At 43.2% G+C, this 19,635-nt stretch overlaps 1 protein-coding gene across 1 annotated transcript in view; it reads left to right on the top strand.

Annotated features, from left to right (window-relative positions):
• The window catches only part of LOC134748797 (histone-lysine N-methyltransferase ash1), an 86,704-nt gene that overhangs the window by 56,279 nt on the left and 10,790 nt on the right, over positions 1 to 19,635 (top strand). Inside the window, exons 7-16 of the mRNA XM_063683587.1 lie at positions 69 to 5,931; positions 6,396 to 6,592; positions 7,665 to 7,803; positions 8,090 to 8,255; positions 8,426 to 8,582; positions 15,479 to 15,579; positions 16,525 to 16,872; positions 17,161 to 17,458; positions 18,300 to 18,520; positions 19,381 to 19,480. Of these exons, the coding sequence (XP_063539657.1) occupies positions 69 to 5,931; positions 6,396 to 6,592; positions 7,665 to 7,803; positions 8,090 to 8,255; positions 8,426 to 8,582; positions 15,479 to 15,579; positions 16,525 to 16,872; positions 17,161 to 17,458; positions 18,300 to 18,520; positions 19,381 to 19,480 (7,590 nt within the window). The remainder of the gene's footprint in view (positions 1 to 68; positions 5,932 to 6,395; positions 6,593 to 7,664; positions 7,804 to 8,089; positions 8,256 to 8,425; positions 8,583 to 15,478; positions 15,580 to 16,524; positions 16,873 to 17,160; positions 17,459 to 18,299; positions 18,521 to 19,380; positions 19,481 to 19,635) is intronic.

Below are 19,635 nucleotides of genomic sequence, written 5' to 3'. Positions count from 1 at the left end.
TACTGCACTACACACCCTCCTAATATGTATCAAGTCTACGAGTCGCTGACATTTCATGTCTATTTCAGGAGACGGGTCGAGCAGCGAAATGGAGCTCACGCCGCAGTTAGTGACGGCTGCGATACAGAGGGCGACGGCGGACTCGTCGGGCTCGGAAAACGAGTGCTCTAACCCGGGCGTCCCGCACCCGAGCACCACTCATTACGCGTCTAGTCTGTTGCAACAGTTTAACGCGCAAACACAGCTACTCAGCAGTAGCACCGCGCCGCTCACGCCCATCCCCACCGTCGCGGCGCCGCTCGCCTGCGCGCTGCCGGCGAACCCCATCGAGGGCGTCGGCACCGTCAGCGACTGCGTTCTAGGCCAAATAAACACCTTGCCTGATATACCGCCTATAGCAACTAACTTCTTAAACCCCACACAGCATCTGAGCCCCCAACAAACGGAGGAGCTCTCGCAAATTAATCAAGATCTCGAAGAGATCACTTCAGTGTCGGAGTCGGTGGGGATATCAATACCTAATCCACCAAGTCTCGAAGACTGCGTGGATAATAATGACTTTATGAATATAGATATTACACAGGGTAGCTCGGAGCTCGGAACCGCAAGTGATATGTTGAAATGCTCTTCTTTATCTGTAGTTAGTTCTGATCTAAATCCAATGAGTCATATTGATCCTCAGAAATTAGATACAATCAGCACAAATTCTGTTGAATCTCAAGAAGATGTTAAGAATGTAATTGTAGAATCTAAAAGAAAACGAGGGCGACCTCGGAAAGTCAGAGAACCTGCAAACGATTTCAGGAGTAAAGCAGTAGAATCTCATGGAGAAGGAAAGTCTGTACTAATCGGTATGAATGATTTTCATAATAATGATCCGCCTAACGTCTCCCCCGACTCTGGTATACTTTCCAATCACAATTCTCCTTCACATTCACCGCTGCGGCGCCACGACATCGACGAGCCACACGGCAGGCAGAGCAGGAAGTCCGTGCAGAAAGAAAACAACACGAGGGAAAGGAGAAACATGAGATCGAAATCTGCGAGTAGAAATACTGCGCACTTGCGTTCCGACTCCAGTGATAGTGAATATCAGAAGAAGAGAATAGAAAATGAAATTAAACAAATCAAAACGGAAGCGCCCTCACCAGTCCCATTAAAGCAAGAACAAAATAAGTTCGAGAAGGCTAAGAAAAATGACCACAAATTAGACATAGCCGCACTTGATAGAATGCTCTACGCGACTGACCGAGTGCTTTATCCCCCTAGAAAAAAGGTCGGGAGGAAACCTGTAAACAAAACTAAAACTCCAAAAAGTCCCAAGGCGACTAAAGATAAAAACCATTACGACTCTGCAGACAGTGATGAGGAGTCTGCACCGGCCAACAGGTCCGTTTTATCCGGGGTTTATGCCAAACGTAAAGAAGTTAACAGCAAGCTGGCGAACCTTCCCAAGAAGAATACTAAGTCATTCACCAACACGTGGAGAGATAATCAGAGTGAAAACGAAGCCGCCGCCGACGATCCTTTGGACCCGACGTGGAAAGAAATTGATCTAAACCCCAAATACAAAGATATTTTGTCCGGTTACAAAAGCGATCATGAGTTCAAACCGTATAAGAGCTGCAGCAGGCTGATGGAGTCCGGTTATAAAAGTGACTACGGGTGTAGATCGGGTTACAAGAGCGACTACTATCGCTCCGGGTACAAAAGTGACCACAAATCTGGGTACAAGAGTGACAAGTCCGGGTACAAAACGGATTACAGTGTCAGGAGCATGAGACGGCGCATGAGAAAACTCAAGAAAACGAGATCAGTGAGGGACAGGTCTTATTACAAAAATCAAAAGCATTTTGTCTCCGATCAAGAGATTATATCATTAGCTAACAAAACATTTAGTAGTCTCACTCTTGGCCACAGTTCAAGTGACTCAGATTGTGAAAGTTACTTGAGGAAACCTAACGCTAGTCCTAAATATGTCAGTGTTTGTACTAAATACCCAGTGCAATCTAAGTATAGCTTTGGTTTCTCTAAAATGAACCGTAAACATGTACTTCGATTGAATTCCTCGGACCCGTTTGCGCCGGGCCCGGTGTTCAGTGGCTTGCAGAGGCCGGTCACTACATATAACATATTCAAAGTTAGCCACAATAACAACAATACCCTACTCAAGTCTCCATCAAAATCAAACCATTCTGGACGACATTTGCCTGGACTGAAACCGACATTTACGCATAAATTTGGAGCGCTGCCAATCTGCACCGTTTCGAAATCACACGGATCTAAAAGCAATTCTAAAACGTCTCCGAAAAAGTTGAAAAATTCAAATACACAGTTCTTACAAAGCACGAAAAAAGAAAGCCATGCCAAACAAATTCCTAATGTTTTCGAAGGCGCCAAAAATAGCTACATTCCGAATAAATCACTCACCAGAAACGTTTTTCTGAATGTCAAGAAAACGCAGATGAAACCGTTGCTGCATGTTCGGAAACACAGAAGGACTGTAGTTTTAGCGCCGCCCAAAATCAATTTAAAACCTTCCGAAAGGCCGTCTAGAATTACCATCAAAACCGAGAACAAACATAGACATCGAAGTAGAAGAAGACATCGATCGAGATCGGTTTCACGATGTCGAGAGTCATATACGAAATCTATAGAAACGATAGATCAAAAGTTCACTCAGGACATGGACAGCTTAATAGGCAATTTTATCAAGTTGTGTCACGTTGCACCAAAATTAATAACAGGCATTGGCACGCCGCCAGTAAAAACTGTTGACAAGCCTCCGCCTGAACCAGCAGCCGCCCCAAAACTAGTCAAAAGGGGTTCCAAAAAAAGAAAGACATCTGACAACCAGGAAACAGTCACACTCACTACGAAACGTAGGCACAAAAAACAATTAACAGAATCTCAAAGCAAGGGCGGTAAGGACACCAATGAGCACAAATTACCTCTTAAAAAGAGACATTACCACATCAATTCATCCACAAGCAATTCCTTAAGTTTGAGTTTAGTTACAGCTGAGTTTGATGAAAACTTGAAAAGTGGAAATAATCCTGAACAATTTCTGTGTACAGAGACAGATTGCATGGGCGAATTGCGCAGTAACAGTCACCAAGAATCTCCTAAACCAAAAGTTTCACACGAGAAGGTTAAAAAGGGTTCTGATAATGTCAAAGGTGCTACAACTTCAGCAGTGAGTCAAGACACCAAACTACAGAACTCTGATATTACAGTTAAGGTGTCAAAAACTACTTTCAGCTCTGTCACTGATAACTTAGTCGTAAAAGTCGACGAAAGTAGTCCGTGCCTAAGTAAAAATCATTCGCCAAATTCCATGAACGCAACTGACGATGAACTCTCTATAAAGAAACCAAGTGCAGAACAATCAGAATTATCCAAAAGAATTTTCGAAACATCGGAAAAGCTCAAAGCGGTGCACAAAATAGTTCATGATTTAGAAAAATCATTGCCTAAAACCAAGGAATCTGATATCAAAACAGAAACATTGAAAATGGACACACACAGAGTTTCTTCTCCCAGATCGGAAAGAAAAGCTTCTCCAATTCGCCACACGGCACCTATCGTAACACCAAAGAAGCGACACAGACTAGAGGCCGACAAGATTATATCTAACTCTAGTTTGGACCAAGTTGTACAATCTTTATCTAAAAAGTTAGCAGAAGACAAAACTGCCGCCGCAAATATTTGTAAAGACGTCAATCAAAACAACTCCAAGGAAGAGATAAAAGAAGACCAGACATCTGAATCCGTATCACCTCCTAATGAAACATCCGCGAACAATTCCACTTCCGATCCATTAAAGAGCATGTCAGCTCGTTCATTGTATAAGAGTTCAATACTGCCTGCCCAGAAATCAGAAATAATGACTCGTAAGAAAAATAGGTTAGAAGGCCTGACAAGTAATTTAGTTTCAAAGATAAATCCAAGTGCAGCGACTAAGGTGTTGGACACACTTCTGAACAACAATATACGGAAATCAATAGAATCCCGTATCCTTGAAAAAGAAAAAGTAAATTCAGATCCAGTTAAGTCATTAGACGACAAAGGCAGAGTAAAGGAAGTTGCCCAAGTCAGCACTAGAGCAACTGTTATTAAATCCCCGGTGTCTAAAGGGAAGGTAATGGACACAAAAAAGACAAAAGTATCGGATCTGACTGCCGAACAGTCTTCAGTTGTCAACATCGACAAACCAACGGGCATTTTCGAACCGTCAGTCGATTTGGAAGATCAAATACCGAAGTCGTCTATCTGCGTCTCAAATGCATTAGGAGATGCGAAATCTAAATTAAAATCTAAAAGTTCAGACAGCAAAGGTATAGCGTCTCTCCTTACGCCGATAGATACCGAGTCGGAAATCCCATTACCTTTAATTTCCGAGACGCCGGAACCGATTATAAGGCCGAAGCGAGGGGAGTCTATAGCGTCTGTATTATCAGATAAAATCCAGGAGACAAGTAGCCACAACTTACGTCAACCCAAAAGAAATCTTAACAATGAGAATGATGACGGGCGTGACAAAAAGAAAAAGAAAACCATTAACAACATTATAAAGGAAAGCAAACTCTCCATGTTATCAACTAAACTGCTGGTCCCTAAGATTCAAGCTGAGAAGCTTTCTATGGCCGAGTGTATGAAGAAAATGAACTTACCAGAAAAGAAACCTGAGGTCACTGATTCCAGCGACAGCAAAACAGGGGACACTATGAAGAAAAAGACAAGGAGGCGGAAAGCTATTAACAGAACTGGTTTTCCAAGCGTCAAGAGGAAAAAGAAGAAATTGGATCCTAATAATAGTCAGAACGCGACTACGTCTGACAGCCATCTGACATCCGAGGACACTGATAACAACTCCGCGTTTGACAGAGTGCCTAAAGACGGAGAAGCGATGAACAGCTTCTTGGAAAGAACTAGTAACAAGCCGGAACTCAAGGTTGTACTAAATAAAGACGAATGTCCGAGGCAGCAGGCTCGCCTCACAGTCGTGGCTCTTGAAAAATTGCAAGGAAAGGTAGTCAATGAAAACAATAATAAAACTGCTGGCAGTACATTGACCCCCAACACAGCTAAAAAGAGCAGTGGTTCATCCATTTTGAGAGCTCCGGCTCTACAACTAAAACAATCTAAGACTGATAAGGAAATAAAAAATCACGTGAATAAATGGGAGGTTATGAGTGAGACAGACAGCATACCGTCGCTGACTAGCTCTCTCGGTAACGACCCTGAAGACAGCATACCGCTCAGTTTGCTAAACCTGAAAGCCGATAGGCCGGCAAGCCAGATGGAAGGCTTGAAGCGAAAGACCCGAGCGATGTCTCCCTCTCAAGAAATTGACGAAATTCTTACCAAGAGGAAAAACGTCGAGAAAAACAGCAAAGTAGGTTTGCGACCAAAATCGAGTTTGGCCGTTTTGTACCCTTGCGAAAGGAGATTAACTAGAAGTTCGGACAACACTAATGAAGAAGGAAAGAGCAAAACCAAAACCGATCAGAAGGTGGAAACCCCGAAAGAAACACCGGCTAAATCGGTTAAACCCTCTATCACAACAAGGCGAAAGTCTCGCTCGTGTCAAATGAACAAGAAAATCGACGAAGTCTACTCGAGTTCACGAGAAAGTTCACTAGATACGGTCACAAGTCGCAAGCCGCGTTCCAAATCTCGCGAGCCATCGATGGATACAATGCGAGACCACGACGAGAACGACCCGCTGCCGCTGAACGAGAAAGAGATAGACTTCGAGAAGAGCATCGACGTGCTGTCGAAGAGCATCATCAGCAAGAAGCGGGTGGCGTCGTCGCGCGACGACAGCCCGGCCGGCAGCGACCGCGAAAAGCCCGTGTCCAAGCGGAACCCGCGGCTCAGGAAGAAGTTCCTCGTCGCCGGCTTGTTCTCCGACTACTATAAGGAAGAGTAAGTAACAATAATACCTCTTTCTATATTGTAATTGAAAGAACGTAATTCGCTTTCTGAACAAACAGCTTCCCTTTTCAACTTCATTTTTAGAATCCATTTAGCTTTACCATACAGCCTTAATAAATATCATTGGTTGAAACGAGTACTTTATTGCGCGAGGAGATATAATGAGTACTTTGATGTGATAGATGGTTCTTACACACGTGCGGCAGATAGATATCAGCCGCGTATTTTGTATTGCATTGAGGGGCATGGTACACTGCGTCCGATTCGCACGTCGCTCCGAAGTTTAAGCGAGAACGCTATGCGCGTATTATAGCGACGTGCGATTCGGACACAGTGTGCCATGCCCCTTAATTGAAATATATAGCGAAATAACTAAGGCATTTTTATTTGTTCATAAGATTTGTCATTTGGCTTTAAAATACAGCATATTTACAATAATTAAACATTTATTTTAGTAACAAACCATTGGGTAAAACCAAAGCCGTACCGACAGCCGGGGCAGTAATTCCCTCCGGGCTGCTCGCCCCGCCACCGTATTGCGAGCGCTGGGTGCGGCGCCGCGCGCAGCCCTACGCTTTACCCTACGACATCTGGTGGCAGCACCACTACAACCAACCAGTGCCTTCGTGGAACTACAAGAAGATCCGCACAAGTGAGTATCTGTGTTTAGAAACATGCCATAGCCGGAACGGAGCGGTAATACCCTCCGGGCTGCTCGCCCCGCCACCCTACTGCGAGCGCTGGGTGCGGCCCTACACTAAACTACGCTTTACCCTACGACATCTGGTGGCAGCACCACTACAACCAACCAGTGCCTTCGTGGAACTACAAGAAGATCCGCACAAGTGAGTATCTGTGTTTAGAAACATGCCATAGCCGGAACGGAGCGGTAATACCCTCCGGGCTGCTCGCCCCGCCACCCTACTGCGAGCGCTGGGTGCGGCCCTACACTAAACTACGCTTTACCCTACGACATCTGGTGGCAGCACCACTACAACCAACCAGTGCCTTCGTGGAACTACAAGAAGATCCGCACAAGTGAGTATCTGTGTTTAGAAACATGCCATAGCCGGAACGGAGCGGTAATACCCTCCGGGCTGCTCGCCCCGCCACCCTACTGCGAGCGCTGGGTGCGGCCCTACACTAAACTACGCTTTACCCTACGGCATCTGGTGGCAGCACCACTACAACCAACCAGTGCCTTCGTGGAACTACAAGAAGATCCGCACAAGTGAGTATCTGTGTTTAGAAACATGCCATAGCCGGAACGGAGCGGTAATACCCTCCGGGCTGCTCGCCCCGCCACCCTACTGCGAGCGCTGGGTGCGGCCCTACACTAAACTACGCTTTACCCTACGGCATCTGGTGGCAGCACCACTACAACCAACCAGTGCCTTCGTGGAACTACAAGAAGATCCGCACAAGTGAGCATCTGTGTTTAGAAACATGCCATAGCCGGAACGGAGCGGTAATACTCTCCGGGCTGCTCGCTCCGCCACCCTACTGCGAGCGCTGGGTGCGGCCCTACACTAAACTACGCATTACCCTACGACATCTGGTGGCAGCACCACTACAACCAACCAGTGCTGCCTTCGTGTAACTATAAGACACACCGGAACAGAGTGGTAACCCTCCAAGGCAGGAGTTAAAGTTATTGATATCAAATACCCGATCCAATAGCCCTTTTATGGTCCTAAATATAACCTTAAATGATATTGTTGCAGACGTATATTATGACGTGAAGCCGTCAGCGGAGGAATGCGAGAGCGTGGCGTGCAACTGCGCGCCGAACTCGCGCTGCAACGAGGACTGTATCAACCGGCTCGTGTACGCCGAGTGTTCCCCGCAGCTGTGCCCCTGCGGGTGAGTTCTAATCACAAATAATACACGAAGATTTTATTACGATCTCACTTTCGTCATGGAGATGGCTGCAATGTCACGGCACATAATTTAAAATGCCGTTAATACCACCTTAGTTCAGTTACATGTTTTCCCTGTATAACCCGTTACTGACGGTCATTGCTTAACACTTTTTTTTCCGAGGCGACTCAGGATATTCATCTATATGTTCTCTTGACGGCATCAATTCCTGGGGTCAGTGACAACTTTTTCTTTTGTAGTAACATTAATTCAACTAAATTAATTGCAGGGACTTGTGCAAGAATCAGCGAATCCAGCGGCACGAGTGGGCCGTCGCTTTAGAGCGGTTCATGACGGAGAACAAGGGTTGGGGCGTGCGGTGCAAACAGCCCATCGTCTCCGGGGACTTCATCCTCGAGTACGTGGGCGAGGTGGTGTCTGACAAGGAGTTCAAGGTATGAGTACATCTCTTGATTATATTCTTTGGCCCTTCTGGCTGTAAAAGTACTTGCGCTTGTGATAGTCAGCAGCAAGCAAGTATTAGACGAAGACCTGACGTCGCATGGTTCAGCGTCGCGCGATTACGTCCGAGGCCTGGCTTAACAGAGTAATTTGGTTGTACCAGGAGCGCATGGCCACCCGCTACGCGCGCGACACGCACCACTACTGCCTGCACCTGGACGGCGGGCTGGTCATCGACGGCCACCGCATGGGCGGCGACGGCCGCTTCGTCAACCACTCCTGCCGGCCCAACTGCGAGATGCAGAAGTGGACCGCCAACGGTGAGTCACCACGGCACGGGCTTAATACATACTCGTACATACATACCATACCTTCCTACAATCTAATGATCCTGATGTAATGTATACCGTCAACCGGGATGAATAGGGACAAAACTTATAATGTAATTTACCTGATAATTTCTAAGAAAATACTTACACAAATTGTATTATGTGATTGAAAATAATAGTCGATTTTGTATGATACAATTTCTGTTTTTTTTTTTTTTTCAGAAATTGTCAGGTAAATCACAACTTAAGTTTTGTCCCTATTGACGGTTGACGGTATTCCATTATGCTCATCTCATCCGATACGGCAGCATTAGCTCTATTGCTTTGTGACTGTGATAGCGTTTGTTCCGAATCATCTATGGATATATTTTTGTAGAAGAGGCAGTGAATTGACTTGATGTTACTGGTGTTTTCTAACAAATGACCGGCAGGGCATTTGCCCTGATAATCTAGTGCCGCATTTACTATGATCAGTACAAAAAATGTGCACGAAACCCTTAAAACGTCGGAAGTTTACCATATTAATTTTGGCTTTTCGCGTGCAATGTGTGGTTTGCTGTTTGAAGTGGTTTATGTATATATATAATGAAATCTATTGATTTAAATACATATTTTCCAATGCTTCTTTATTAATATCAAATAACGTGCTTCAGTACAAAATGAATCGGAAAAGTGACATTATTTTTTACATGTCATTGTTTTAAGTAGAAAACGAATAACATAAGGCGCGTGAAGGTTTTAATACCAAACATTCTCGGCCCTTTCAACAGAAAATGAACTTAAATATATATTCTAGCTAATTAATAGGTAACAAAATAATTTTGTTTATTGGCCTAATGAAAACACCTTTCTGGGTTCTGACTTGGGCTGACCGTACTAAATTATCAGATGCATTTTTATGAATAGATATTATTTTAGCCAGCGGCCAACAAGCAGGTGGAGTAGCTTCGTCTTTCAATAAAACAATTTGTCCAATTTCTAAATTGGTCCTTCTCTGCAGCCACTTGCTTCTTGGTTGCAGCTCACTCAAATAATTGTTATAAAACTGTACCCAAAACTTTTGTTTTATTTGAGTAATTTTTTGATACATTTGTAATCTATTTTCTGCTTTATCAACAATACTAGGCTCAGGAACATCTGAAATTGGAGAACCAATCAAGAAGTGAGCCGGTGTTAGGCAAACAATATTATCATTATCAGGAATGTCAAAAACTGAACATAAAGGCCTTGAATTCAGAATACCCTCAATCTGAACAAGAACTGTATAAAAAAATTCATAAGTCAATCTGACATTACCTAAATATCTTTTCAGTAAACTTTTAACAGACTTAATTCCAGCCTCGTAAATTCCACCCATGTGGCTGGCGAGAGGAATCGTAAATTTCCACTCAATAGAACTGACATTACAATAGTCTATTACTTGACTATATGAACTATCGTTTCTAAATAATTGATACAATTCATGAAGCTCGTTATTTGCTCCTTTAAAATTTGTAGCATTATCCGAGTACAAATGCGTACAGTAACCTCTTCGACTAATAAATCGTTTCAAGGCGCAAATAAAGGCTTGTGAAGACAATTCTGTAACTAGCTCTAGGTGTATTGCCTTAGTTGACAGACATATAAACAAGCATATATATCCTTTGATGTACTTACAATTTCGAAGCATAGAATTTCGAATGTACACTGCTCCGCTAAAATCAACACCAACATGTAAGAAAGCTCGTGTTAAAGTGACTCTTGGAGCGGGTAAGCTAGCCATCTGCTGCTCACAGGCTTCAGCATTGTATCTGACACAGCGGACGCATCTATGTATGACTTTTCTGACTTCCATACGACTGTTAATTGGCCAATATTTTAACCTTAGTCCGAAAAGTGTGCCTTGTATGCCTATGTGCAACAAACGAAGGTGAAACTGTTCAATTAATGGAGTTGTCACGTGTTCTTTACCTGGTAACACTATCGGGTGTGCTTGACTGTAAGGTATGTTAGCATTTTGAATACGACCACCCGTACGAATAATATTATCGTCATCAAGAAAAGGGTTGAGCTTACGTAGGGGGCTTGACTTGTAAGTGTAAAAGCTTCGAACGTCAGTTTGTTTATTCTCACTAGTAGTACTATTCGAGTTTACGTTTATATTATTTGTGGACTGTATAATATGTGATTTCAATGTGTGTAACTCTTGGTACTCCTTAGAGAAATGTACACGCTGAATCGTTTGAATTATGAAGTTGTGTGCACTTTTCAGTTCCTGTGTTGTGAGAAAAGACACAATTTTAGTCAAGTTACGTAAGTTATTTATAAACCTAAACATGTAAGCTAACACTCTAGTCAGTTTATTAAAGTTCGAATGTCTCTGAAAGTATGTATAGAAATCATCCTGTGTATTTTGTTGAGTCACAGTATGAGCGGTGCGTGGCTCGATCACTTCAATCTTCAGCTCATTGTCAGTGATTACAGGTGATGACGTCATTGGCCATGTACTAGGATCTCGAAGCAGCCAATCTGGACCGTTCCACCAGAGTGAGTTGCCCTGTAGGTTCTGTGGGTAAACTCCTCGTGTGAGTAAATCAGCAGCGTTCTCTTTTGTATTGACGTAATTCCACATTTCAGACTTAGTCAATTCTATAATCTCCATTAATCTATGGGACACAAATGTGTGAAGTTTCTTGTATGGCGACTTAATCCAGTGTAACACAATCTGCGAATCTGTGAATAACACAATGTCATGTATTTTGAATTTTTCTTTGAATGCTCTTCTCAGCTTGTCAACTAGGTGTGCTAACAATAAGCATCCAGATAGTTCAAGTCTTGGCAATGATTGAAGACGGATTGGACTGACTCTTGTCTTCGCCATAACAAGACTGCAGGTGGGTTCTTTGTTAGGATATGTGGCTCTAAAATAAACAACAGCACCAAATGCCTTCGCAGAAGCATCACTGAACCCTATCAAGGATATCCATGTTGGTATATCTGAGAAATAATATCTAGGGACTTGGATGTTTTGCAACTCGGGTAGATTAGCTTGATATTCTAGCCAAATTCTTTGTAGGTCTTCTGGAATGACCATATCCCAATCAACCTTGGCTTTCCAAATGTCTTGCATGAGGATTTTCGCTATAATTACCGTTGGCGCTAGTATGCCAATAGGATCATATATTTTTGCTATTGCAGACAGTATGTTTCTTTTTGTAAGCTCGAACTGTTGTAGCTCTGGAATAGCTGTAGTAAGCATGTCGCTTTGTGGTAACCACTTCACTCCCAACGTCTTGACAGCTTCGCTAGGGGTAAAATCGTATGTGTCATCATTTATAGATACAGCATTTGTAAGTATTTGAGGCTTATTTGTAGTCCATTTATGAAGAACGAAGTTTCCCTTTTGTAAAACTTCTATGAGTTGACTACAAACTTGTTGCGCCCGTTCAAGAGTGTCCGCTCCAGATAGGAAATCATCCATATAACATTCAGACTCGATAATGTCAGCGGCTTTTGGATATTCTTCTTTGTGTTGTCCAGCTAACATGCGCAGAGTCCGGCATGCTAGATAAGGCGCGCATTTTGTACCGTATGTTACAGTCTTTAACTGAATGCATTTTAAAGGCTCTGACTTCGAATCTCGCCATAAAATTCTTTGTAGCGGCCTTTGCTCTTTTTTGACCAAAATAGTCCTAAACATTTTCACTATGTCGCAAATGAACGCATATTTGTACATTCGAAATCGGAGTATTATGTCAAGTACGTCATTGTATATGTTCGGTCCGTCTAACATTATATCATTGAGGGACAATCCCGACGACGTCTTGCTACTCGCATTGAAAACCGTCCTTAATTTCGTAGAGCGACTTTCTGGCCTTAAAATACCTAAATGTGGCAAATAGCACTGTGGCACTTGTGTGTGTTGAAAGTCATCAATATACTCGGCATGACCTAGCTCAATGTATTCATAAATAAACGCCTTGTATAATGTGTAGAGCGTGGGGTCTTTTTGAAACTTAGACTCAAGACTTAATAAACATCGATAGGCTTTTTGAAAAGAATTACCTAAATCTTGAACCTTTTCGTTTTGTATAGGCATTTCGACTACGAAATGTCCAGTCTCAGCTTGCACTGTTGTGTCAAGAAATAACTGTTCGCAATATTTTTGCTCCGGTGTAAACACGACTTTAGGACTTACCTCTTCCTGCTGCCAAAATCTAACTAATAAATCATCAGTCGTAGGCGAGTCAACAATATGTAAAGCAATATGAGCGGCATGTGTCTTATGTGTGCCCGATACGCATTCTTTGAGAGGACCTCCAACGACCCAACCAAAAACTGTTTCTATCAGTAAAGGTTTGTTAGGCCCTAGGCTAATCTTATTATTTAGCAACAATGAATAGAAATATTCAGCACCTATAAGAAGGTCTATCTCACCAGGTTCGTAGAATGTAGGGTCTGCAAGCAATTTGTTAATTTTTGCAGGAATGTTCCATGTACTTGTGTTTATGTGTACATGAGGTAGTGGAAGGGTTATTTTTTCCATGACAATAAATTCAAGACTCGTTGTAAAGTCAGAATGTCTAGAAGCTATGTTCGCTTTCATACATAATTGCGTTTGCTTACCTGTCACGCCAACGCCGTATATATGATGGTTATCGTGATATAGCTTACTGTTCATCCTCTTGAGAAGCCTGTGAGCAACCATATGGATTTCACTTCCATTGTCCAACAAGACACGTGCAGGATGCCATGATCCTGTCTCATCTTGTACATTTATTATCGCTGTAGACAAAAGAATCTGTTTACTAACGTTTACCACATGCATTACAGTAGGCGTCACAAAATTCTGTTGACATTGTGTATGTGTAACGTCACTGACAGTTGTCGGTTGCGTTAAGTTATGTGTATTGTGTGTCAGCTGTTGCTGTGGTAGCTGTTGCTGTGCTAGCTGTTGCTGTGGTAGCTGTTGCTGTGGCAATTGTTGCTGTGTCTGCTGTTGCAGAGAATGCTGTTGCATTGAAGTCGTAGCTGACTGTTGCTGCTGTTGAGCTGTAGCTTCTGTAGCGATAGCAATGTTCGCGCGTTTAGAGGGAGGGTTAGCAAGATTAATCAAACTATGATGCTTACCGTGACATGTAGAACACGACCTTTTGGAGCATTTATGTTTGGCAGTGTAAGGCTGTAAGCAATTGTAGCACAAAAACTTGGATTTTATGTAGTTTATGCGTTTGTCAACTGGCATTTCCAAAAATTGTACACATTTAGCTATATTATGTTGCCCTTGACAAAGAGTACATATGTCATTACAATCGTCAGATGTAGATACGTGTACGAGCTTGGGGGTTGATTTGGATTGAGGATACTTATCAGATTTGTCATTCATAAGCTCGAATGCTGTTGCACGCAGCTTAAGGAAATCTAAAAGCTCCTTTATTTTATTTTCTTTATTTAGGATTACCAACAGATAATACATCTTACATGCTCTTAAATCTATATAACAATCATTACTGATGCTTATCTAATTATAGGTAACCACAACTTATATAAGTGTCTTGTACCTGTGAACAATAGTGAACATGCAGTAAACTTATGGCTATATGAAATTAGTACATTACATTAACTAAAATATTTACTATTTTATTGTAGGAAATGAAGTCTCTTTCCTTGTCAACTCCCATGCCGCCCTCAGAGAATTGTCTAGTTTCTGAGTAATTATATAAACTAAAAGTACATCCCATTGCTGCACTGGCAGGTTTAAAGCATTTAGAGAATCTAAACTTTGTTGCAATACATTTAAGAACTCTTTTATGTTAGATCTGTTAAGTATAGGAAAACTTATAAAGCTCTTTAAGTGAAAGTTTACAATAATAGTTTGGTTTTCATACCTGTTTTCTAGTATACTCATAGCTTTTCTGAAATTTCCGTCGAGAATCAGAAGGGAGTTAATCAAACCCGCAGCTTCGCCCTTTAAGCAGCTCTTCAGATATTGCATGCGTTGCAGCTCTGGTACGTTTCCTCCGTCCATGGCACACTGGAACAGGTTTTTAAACGCAGGCCACTCGCGTATGTCACCGCTGTATGTCGGAAGCTCTAATTTTGGGAGTTTGTACACCGGTTGACTTTTCGCTTTGACGTCCTCTTCTTTTCTCTCCAACAGTTTGTTAATGAGCGCTCTAGTATGGTAATATCTGGACTCCATGATCGATCGTTCCTCGTCGGCTTTCTTCTCGTCTTGTTCTAAGAGCTCAATTGCCTGTTGAACTTGATCGAACTTCTCCATTTGCGTAGATAAGTCGGCACATCTCAACTTTATCTCTTCTATATTTAAACTATCTTTGTCGGATGAATCCAATCCGGTAACGTAGTTTACGATTCTGGTCACCTTACCTTTTATTATACTTCTCGTACTTTTTAACGTTTTATATTCTTCCGTGTCCGTCATTATGTGTGTAACTGTTGCTACAAATATTATTATTTACGCACTGTCGGCTCAGGTAGGACCAAAAATGAAGTGGTTTATGTATATATATAATGAAATCTATTGATTTAAATACATATTTTCCAATGCTTCTTTATTAATATCAAATAACGTGCTTCAGTACAAAATGAATCGGAAAAGTGACATTATTTTTTACATGTCATTGTTTTAAGTAGAAAACGAATAACATAAGGCGCGTGAAGGTTTTAATACCAAACACTGTTGTAAGCATCTTTCTGACATGAGTAAAATGTCAAAGTTTAACAAAAATAGGCAGAAAATGAAAAATGACTGCAATTATTTTGTCGCAGGTGCAGGTCACTAAATGAGGAGTGTCTTTTTAAAAGGGTTTATTTCTCTACGAAAAACCCTTTTGAAAAGACTCCTCAAATATACTTATATTAATGTTACTGAGTACGGTTAACAGGCACATTCAGAATGGCGCTGTTCGCCCTGCGGGACATCGAGCCGGACGAGGAGCTCACGTACGACTACAACTTCTCGCTATTCAACCCAGCGGTGGGACAGGTGAGACACATTCCAATCATTTTTAACACGTTGGCCAATGCCAACTGATACAATTATCAGAGAACCCTTTGACCGCCAGACGTCAACTGCCGCGTGCGACTACAGCCCAATATCAACCTTCGTGCATTCCAACAAGTATTAATTAATATTGTCTTCGGTTACCGCGATAGTTACTCATGAAATAAAACTATGAAAACGGATTATATCGCGTATATTGAATTTATAATACATCCCGACGTTTCGAACCCTTTACAGCGTTCGTGGTCAACGGGTACCTGAGGAAAAATTACAAAGTGCAAAAATACCCACATACTAAAAATAATGAACAATCATAGACTATAAACTTTAAGGCTGGTTATACATGCAAAATCGGATCATAAGGCTAGTTACATTACATTGTAGTTACATTACAACTATTTTTAAGTAAAAATATACGCGCTAAAGCTACGCCGGCTCTAACCCTACACCTCTGACCCGAGAAGATTTAATTCCCTCCTAATTTGTAGGAGGGTATCCCAATATATTTCAGTTTTATTTGATGAGTAACTATCGCGCTAACCGATGACAATATTAATTAGAAATTTATTTCATGATATGTGCGTCCGACTGGCACTTGACAGCTTTTTAATAGTATGTGTACTTTGAGTTTTAAATAAGAATCTACCTTATCCTGTGCAGTGCTACACATCACCGACTAAAATCGTAAAGCTCGTAACTGGGTACATTTCACATGCAAAATTATTATTTTGCATTGTACATGCAAAATTATTTTTAGTATGTGGGTATTTTTGCACTTTGTAATTTTTCCTCAGTCACCCGTTGACCACGAACGCTGTAAAGGGTTCGAAACGTCGGGATGTATTATAAATTCAATATACGCGATATAATCCGTTTTCATAGTTTTATTTCATAAGTATTAATTAACATAAATATTTTCTCTTTCAGCCATGCAAATGCGACTCCGAAGACTGCCGCGGCGTAATAGGCGGGAAATCTCAACGTATCACCAAACTCCCTGTGAAAACGCAAGCGCGAACTGCGTCCAACGCCTCCAACCAATCCCAGGGCTCCACCAACCAGCCGCGCGTCGGTCGCCCTCGCAAAGCTGTCAAGTGCAACAAGAAGTCTGAGCAGGCGAGCTTGACGGCTTGTGAGATCAAGAATATGACCATCCTGAAGTATCAGCAGCATTTGAATAAGCTGTGGCAGGAGCCGCAGGTCAAACCGCTCACGGCGAAGGAGAGGAATCTGGTCAAGGAGAGACATTGCTTCCTGTTTAGGAATCTTGAGAGCGTGAGTATTTGTATTTTCTCAAACATGCTTGAAAATACACTCATTTTGTTTGTAATTCAGTGTTCATTTACGAACAGTTCCTGTGAAATAATGTAAGTTAATATTATTCATTTTAGAGACAGTAAAGTTTCGTCGTGTTTAAATGAGCGAAGTTTGAACTGTGAAAGGGAAATACTGTTTAGTGGATTTACAATTAGTACTGGACCAGAGTCAATAAACTTAGTTTTATTAAAAAAAAAAACTGTTGTAGAAAATCTGTACGTGAAATAAATAAGTGTGATGTGACAGGTTCGTCGCACTCGCCGCCTGTCGGTGGCGCTGCCGCCCGCCTCGCCCCCGCACCCCGCGGCCCCCTCCCCCGCGGTCCCCGCCCCCGCGGCCCCCGCCCCCGCGACGCCGGTGAACCCGCTGGAGCTGCCGGACACCATGAGCCCGGACCTGTTCGCGCGCCGCCTGCAGGCGCTGCGCAAGCCCACCGACCAGCTGGCCAAGCTGCAGCGGCCCGAGGACGACCCCGCCAGCACCAACAAGGAACGGCTCGCGGCGGTGTTCAAGGCGCTCCTAGACTATGTTGTCGGACTCACGGGTGAGCTCTATTATATTATCCTCGTTTCCCGTACATAACGAAGTCACAAAAAAAACTGAGCTAAATTGATCAAATAAACAAACAAACAGGTAGAAATATTGTGCATATTTATATTTAGGGCCGTAGCATGTCTTTAACTTCCAACTGACCGACAACTTGTCAAACATACTTAGTGCCAGTTGCACCATCCGCACTTGACAGACTGATCAACGTCACCCGGCGCGCCGCGGCGGTTTACTATGAAACTTTCCATACAATACAATTTAGCGAACTCTTTAATGATGACAAACAGTTGGTGCAACCGACCCTTATTCCATGCCCCGGGCACCGGTGGACGTTAGCTTAGCTACGATTCAATACCCTATAAACCTTTTAACTTGGTGCCAGTTGCACCATCCGCACTTGACAGACTAATCAACGTCACACGATGCGCCGCGGCGGTTTACTATGAAACTCCATAAAGTAAAATTTTGCGAACTCTAATGAAGATAAACAGTTTGGTGCAACCGACCCTTAAACTTGAATCTAAATACTACGACTTTATCAGTTTTGTATAGAATTTAAACAAAACCGTTTTAACTCCCTCAGATGACAAAGACAAGCCGCTCTGCACGCCGCTGCTCAAAGCCAAGTGCAGTCAGAGCGACGACCCGCTGTGCGACCTGCCCGGCGTCGAGGCCAACGTGGCGGCCCGGCGCTACGACAGCGCGGTGCAGTTCGACGCCGACATGAACGCCGTCTTCTCCAACGTCACCCGCGAGCACGGCCGCATGTCCGCGCTCGGCTCCATCGCGGTCACCTTGAAGAAGGTAATACCATTCGTATACTACAACATCCCCAGACGACAAGGACAAGCCGCTCTGCACGCCGCTGCTCAAAGCCAAGTGCAGTCAGAGCGACGACCCGCTGTGCGACCTGCCCGGCGTCGAGGCCAACGTGGCGGCCCGGCGCTACGACAGCGCGGTGCAGTTCGACGCCGACATGAACGCCGTCTTCTCCAACGTCACCCGCGAGCACGGCCGCATGTCCGCGCTCGGCTCCATCGCGGTCACCTTGAAGAAGGTAATACCATTCGTATACTACAACATCCTCAGACGCATCCTCAAATGCAGCCGGAGCGACGGCCAGCTGTGCGACCTGCCCATCGTCGAGGCCCGTCGGTACGGGAGCATTTCATGAAGTTGTCCACCGTTGTCCCGTACGTACGCGAATTTTCTAAAGATTTGCAGATATAAGAGTTTCCTTTTCGCAACACAGGAAATAAAATGCGTCTGTACGGGACAGCCCGTCGTCTAGTCTTCTCCAACGTGACCCAGTGAAGAAGGTATGTTTCATGTTTCAAGCATGGAAACTGAGCACGATGAATCTCTACTGCACACGCGTATTTTTTATATTGCTGTCTCGCCGATGATGCCAGCGGTCGATCATCGTCTTCCTCGCGTTATCCCTACTTTTCGCCACGGCTCATGGGAGCCTGAGGTCCGCTTGGCAACTAATCCCAAAAATTGGCGTAGGCACTAGTTTTTATGAAAGCGACTGCTATTTGACCTTCCAACCCAGAGGGGAAACTAAGCCTTGTTGGGATTAGTCCAGTTTCCTCACGATGTTTTCCCTCGCCGAAAAGCGATTGGTTAATATCAAATGATATTTCGTACGTAAGTTCCGAAAAACTCATTGGTACGAGCCGGGGTTTGAGCCCGCGACCTCCGGATTGAAAGTCGCACGCTCCTACCGCTAGGCCACCAGCCAGCCAGCCATCAATGCCACTGATGCCACTAACTTGAAGAAGCTAAGGATGAAAAAGTTTAATATTATGTTGTATTGTTGGCTTTAGTTATCTACAAACTGTAGATAAAAATAACTATTGTGGACAAATTATATGATATATTTAATAAATATTGATACAATTTGTTGTTTTCCAGGAATATAACCTCGCTAAAGCGGAATTCGTCGAACTGCTTAACAAGATCCTCGGGCCTGACGATCCGTTGCCGGCCGGTTTTGTACAGAAGGCCAAGCAAGGTAATTTTTATATTTTATTTTCTACTTATAATATTTTTATAATTCATAGCAATACATACTGTAGGCACAATGTAGCACGGCGCGGCGGCGCCGGAACTTTCCACGGCGCTGGGACGTATATTTCCACGGTGGGGCGTCGTAAATCGCCACTATGT

This window comes from Cydia strobilella, chromosome 17 (assembly GCF_947568885.1).
Source record: "Cydia strobilella chromosome 17, ilCydStro3.1, whole genome shotgun sequence".
Lineage (NCBI taxonomy): Eukaryota > Metazoa > Arthropoda > Insecta > Lepidoptera > Tortricidae > Cydia > Cydia strobilella.
This window is presented reverse-complemented; position numbering and strand designations above follow the sequence as displayed.